Raw genomic sequence first — 5,537 nt, forward strand, 5'->3', positions numbered from 1 at the left:
AGCGCCATCAACAGTGTCTTTTGCAATTTAAGGAAAGCATCTGGATTTCTGTGTTAATGAGACAAAAAAGTTGTAAAGAAACTTTGCGATTTCATCCAAAGGTGAACATAAAGATCACTCAAGTAATGACAAGAAGGAGCAGCTGGATAAGCACATCTGGAGCCAAACTTTTCAAAAAAGGGGTTTGTTTAGGGGGTAAAAAGTAATCTTCCGAACTGCAGAACAACAGAGTAAATCATTGAAGTAAATAGAATTACTGAAAGACTAAGCTTTTGTCGTTTCTGTATTCTTAAACCATCTTCAGTTCCACAATCCCCCACAGTCACTGTCACATTTAACGTTCCCTGCTCCTTACCTGTCTTGTTACCCAAAGCATCAACATTGAGTTTCATTCAAGGTTTTACCGTATTTCCTTTCATACACATCAGACACACATTTCCTCTACATACATGTCCAATAATAACAGTAAACTGGCAGGTGCCTTGTCTCCCATTACGTGAGCTCATTTACCACCTCTCAGTTGCACTGGCACACGTTACACAGGGGGCAAATGCAATGGAGAATATCGATAATGTACACCTTCAGAAGTGGAAAAAAATCGACTGTATAAGTAGAACATTTCAGAAAAAATGATTAATTTTGTTATTCATAAACAATGCAACATAACTATTATATGCTTAGTTACTTTTTTTATTTATTCTCACCAAACGTTACATATCTACATGGGAAATGAACATGGGTAATATGTTTATAATCATTCTTACTAAAATACACTGTCAAAATATATTAATGAGCAAATTGAGACACATTGGCCTTTAGGAAATATAAAAAGCGTGTGCGCTGTCATTTAGGACAGAATGCATTGTTAACGTGACGCACTCTCTACTGACGCGATGTCACGAAAAAAATGAAACAGCATAGTCCATGCAAACTCATATCTTCCTTGATTTTTGACCTAATTGTCAATATCAAATCAATAAAGTCATTTTAAGAAGATGACAAGTCTGCTATAGTTGGTTCAGTTAATGCTCCTTTTAAAAAGTTTGCTTATACAAAATATAAAACAGAATCTCAATGATGCGGGACTCGCGAAAAGTAACAAATAATGTGACACTGAGAAATTATAATTCTTAATAACGGGAACAAGTTAAAACTACGACTTCCTATAATGGACACTGTAAATGTAGGCATTTCAATAAATAATTTAGGAGACTTGTGTGTGCATTTCAATATCGATTTAAGAACTACGTAGGCCACCTGTTGTACTATAAGCGGTAGCTCAAGCAGCACTTAACAGTAAATAGTCTAACAGGACAATAACTGACTGAAACGAAGATTCTGTGCCGCTACAATAAAGGTTCACACTGTCATTCTGCATGTTTAGAAAGCAGTGATTGGCTGAAACTGTTTATAGCGAATCGTCCCAAGTTGGAAGTGCCGTATAGTGATTAGAAACAAAAAGACACATTTAGGCATGCAGGACAGTAGGTTGTTTTTCTACAATACAAATTCAGTACGACACCAGGGTCTCCAAACACACAAATATGAAGCTTATTATGTTTTACAGTGAAACTCTTTACATGCACAATATAATTAGGGACATGAGCCCCCTTCCCGATATGGCGGCCCAACCTTCCCTCGATAGCTTGATTCGCTCGCTATCCGTCCAAGTACGAAATTTTTGTTAAAGGGAGGAATTGAAAAAAATACCTTTCACAAGAGTAGGATCAACAACGCAAACCCCTAGTGTTTTTACTGAGAGACAGTTGCAATACCATTGAGCCACCTATTCGGGATAATTAATGAGCTCCGCACAACTGAACTACTATCTCTATTCTTACTGCGGGGGATGAAATATATTGTTTGACATATGCACGTTAAAATGGTTTAATTGACACAAGAGTATTATTGTTGTATTCTCCTAATGAAGACAAAAAATATATATTTATAGATGTATACTATATGACGTATGGTTTTGAACAAAATTAAACGTACTATAAAAAGGTTGCACGATTTACCTAATCTTTTTATATATATATATATATATATATATAAAGTTGATATATGACAATATATCTTTGACACTATATATCAAACAAAGGAAATTACAGCAATCCACAACAACAATAATAAATTCTCAGCATTTACCTGAATTGTAGCTTCAGGCCGTCACTTAACTATATCAACTGAAGTGTGTAATGTCAATAATTACAAAATATAACTAGAGAGTTAAGTAAGTGTCAGATAGACTCTTAAAATATAGAGATCAATGCCTTTGAGTGTGCTGAGGCTTCACAAAGATTCAGTAACCAGTATGCATGTCTGCTCGAGGCTTTGATGCCCTATCATGATGCAATCTCAGTACTATGCATGTCTGCTCAGTGCTTCTAACCAAGCTTGACGATTCCAGTGCGCATGTCTCCTTAGTGCTTTGAATCATTATTCATCGAGCTCCCGTTTGAAGTACATATGGCATCAGCAGAATATTAAAACTCAACAGAATTCCCTGGTGAAATGAATGTTTGTGGATGATTAATACATTTTAAATGATTGTTCCCGATAATAATTAGTGGCAAAAAAATAAAACTATAAATTATACATCATACAAATGCAGACTTGTAGAATGCATAATGCTGCAAAGAAGAGCTTTAGTAATACGAGTGATGACACATCTCAGACTATAATACACTCATAAATATCCATTGTTAGTCTTGTGCAACGTTTTTATGCAATACTGAACGTATGTCATATAGTATACATCTATATATAATTGTTTTCCTCTTCATTACATACATACATAAAAAACATACATTATATATGTCCACTCTGCTGAAAACAGTAGTGGTTCAGCGGTAGCGTTGCTGCTCCATAATAAGACTTGCGTGGGTTCAGATCCCACGTCCACCCATTGTGAATTGTCACCCAAAAATGTCTGTTTTTTTATTTATTTTTTTAATTTAACAGCAGTCTATAACAAAAAAAAAATATTTGAGTGACGATTTCAACTGTTATTGTAGTTGTTGATGGCAGGTTTAGTGGTTTAATTTTTTAAATATTAAATTAATAAGGTGGAATGTGTTCTTACTTTGAGTGGGGGGGCTACACAGTAAATGTGTTAATAACTGGGATTGCGCATCTATAACTGGAAGATTGCTTAAGAATGATACAGACTGGACAACTATGTGTTTTAGGAAATGTTTTATCGTTATACTGTGCTGTGACTAAGACAACTTTTTACTGATCGCCTGTTCGGACCTTGAAGATGTGTTCACGAGGGAGGGATGCTGCTGTTAAAAGCAAATGCTTTTTCGACAGCAGGTCCAAATGTGTTTATCCCGCTGCTTTTTATTGCATCGGCACTTAAGAGGATCTTTAATGCCGACCTTGATCCAAAGTACTGGGATAAACCTTTATTTTCTGTCTACTCCGTTTTAATTAAGTCAGAATAAAGAAAACATTTAAGGCCATTAAATGTGATCTCAAGAAAAGATGAGGGTTAATTATAACACCAATAACAGGAGCGATTATAATGATACAGTGCAAAAGTAAATATTCATTGAAAGAGCCGGGGATCCATGAGTGAGGCGTTTTATTTTATTTAACTCTTGCTATCGTATAGTGCGTTCTGCCGGTCGGCGTTAATAAATAAATAAATGCGTATAAATATACTGTAAAATGTGAGCATAAATAAATAAATGTGTCATGAAATGAGGGCCTAAATAAATAAAAATGTCATGAAATGAGAGCATAAATAAATGTGTCACGAAATATGTTTTTTGTTGCTTATTTATTTATTTCATTTTGTCCGTAACATTCTTGCAAACCGTCATGAAACACGACTTGAAATAAAACTGTCACTTTCACTCGTCAAAGTTGAGAGGGTGGGCTCTAACACGCCCTCTAGTTACTTTGAACAGACGTCATTGAAGTGGATCATGAGTTTGTGTAACATTAATGAAAATGGGCAGGAGGTGTCACTAGAGAGGCGAGTGTTAAATGCTTAGAAGTTTCGTTAAGATTTCCGATACAATTGCTTCAAACGTTTTGATCCTTCGTGAGGCTTCACTCCGCCCATCACTACTGAACACCGCGGGAGGACAAAACTGAAACAAAGGCAGAAATCAAAGCGCCGTTAGTGTGGAATGACCGTCTTCCCGATGTCTGCGATTCGAGAAGGAATCGACAAAAGGAACAAACGGAAAGGAATGAACAGGAGCCAGCGGCGTGACTGGGTGCTACGAATTAAAAATTTGTACTCAGCCACATGAAGTGAACCGCAGATACCAATGAAAAGAAACAGCACGCGGATGGGGCTAACGAACACGAACGCGCCGCTCGCCACTCATTCATATAGCGAGCGGCGATTCTAATGGAGCGAAGGAAAACTCACACATCCATAAAGTGCATCCCCAAAATCCACAGCACTTGCCGTCTGCCTCTTAGCGATGGGATTGTTTCTGAACTCGTTTACACTTCTCTCACTCAGCAACAGGCTTGCATCCGTAGCGTTTCACAAAGCGAGACAGTGGCAGCATGGCTACAGTAGCTGTCGCGTTGGATGACGTCATCCTGAGGGCAACATAGGAACACGTGATGAGCGAGCCGGCGCGCTGCCTGGAGAGTGGCTGGGTGGCTCAGTGTCCGGTTGCCTTATGGGAGCCCCGTAAACCAAGAGTCAACGGAGGAGCTGCGTTTGTTTGGGGCGGCCACTGAGCCGTTTGGTTTTCTGATCGTGGACAGATTTTTATTTTTTTTCAATTTTTCTTTTTTCCTTCGCTTTTGATTTCTTGTAAATAGCTCTTGTAAAATGTAGTAAAACTTCATGGTGTCTTTTTTGTTTTTTGATACAATAATAATTACAAATATATAATAATATATAATATCTCATAATAAGAAACTTCCATCCTTCCAGGATAAGTATAGTCCTCCAGCTGCTCCAAGACCTTTGTCATTCTTTCCTGATGATTTTCCTTCTTTTTTTCTTTCAAATTCACCAAAAGACACCAAAGACATCTCCTGAGTCTCCTCTGTGTCATTCTCCTCTTTCATCCTTCTCTACTCTAAATGACTCCGACCTGTGCTCTGGGCCCCATTTCTTCACACCTTTCTGCAGTCCATCTCTCCTTCCTTGATCCCCTATATCTTTTCTCTTTTCAATGCCTCACTGACCCCCAGTATCTTCTCTACTAATTTCAAGATGTCTTGTTGAATCCTTATGCTCAAAATCCCTCTCTCACTCCATCTGCCCTTGAGATTTACCATCCTGTGTCTGTGTCCATTCTGACATTTCTGTCCAAAACCCTAGAACTCATAGTCCATAAACACTCTCTTCATTTCTCTCTGACTATCATCGACTAGATCTGCTTCAGTGTGGATTCTCCAAGGGTCCCTCTACTGAGACTCCACTGCTTTCAGTCACAAATGCTCTTAGATCTGCTCGAGCTGCTTCTCCCTCCTCATGTCCTCATCCTCCTTGCCCTTTCATGTGCCTTTGTTATGGTTCACCACCCCCTACTTAACTCTTCTCCTAATTAAAT

At 38.0% G+C, this 5,537-nt stretch overlaps 1 protein-coding gene across 1 annotated transcript in view; it reads right to left on the bottom strand.

Moving 5' to 3' along the window:
* Window positions 1–4,682, bottom strand: part of LOC120534758 (zinc finger protein 501-like) — a 75,997-nt gene extending 71,315 nt beyond the window's left edge. Inside the window, exon 1 of the mRNA XM_039762338.1 lies at window positions 4,391–4,682. Within this exon, the coding sequence (XP_039618272.1) occupies window positions 4,391–4,407 (17 nt within the window). The 5' untranslated portion in view covers window positions 4,408–4,682. The remainder of the gene's footprint in view (window positions 1–4,390) is intronic.
* Between the last annotated feature and the right edge of the window lie 855 nt (window positions 4,683–5,537).

The sequence above is a fragment of the Polypterus senegalus genome, chromosome 8 (genome assembly GCF_016835505.1).
Source record: "Polypterus senegalus isolate Bchr_013 chromosome 8, ASM1683550v1, whole genome shotgun sequence".
NCBI classification, from domain to species: domain Eukaryota; kingdom Metazoa; phylum Chordata; class Cladistia; order Polypteriformes; family Polypteridae; genus Polypterus; species Polypterus senegalus.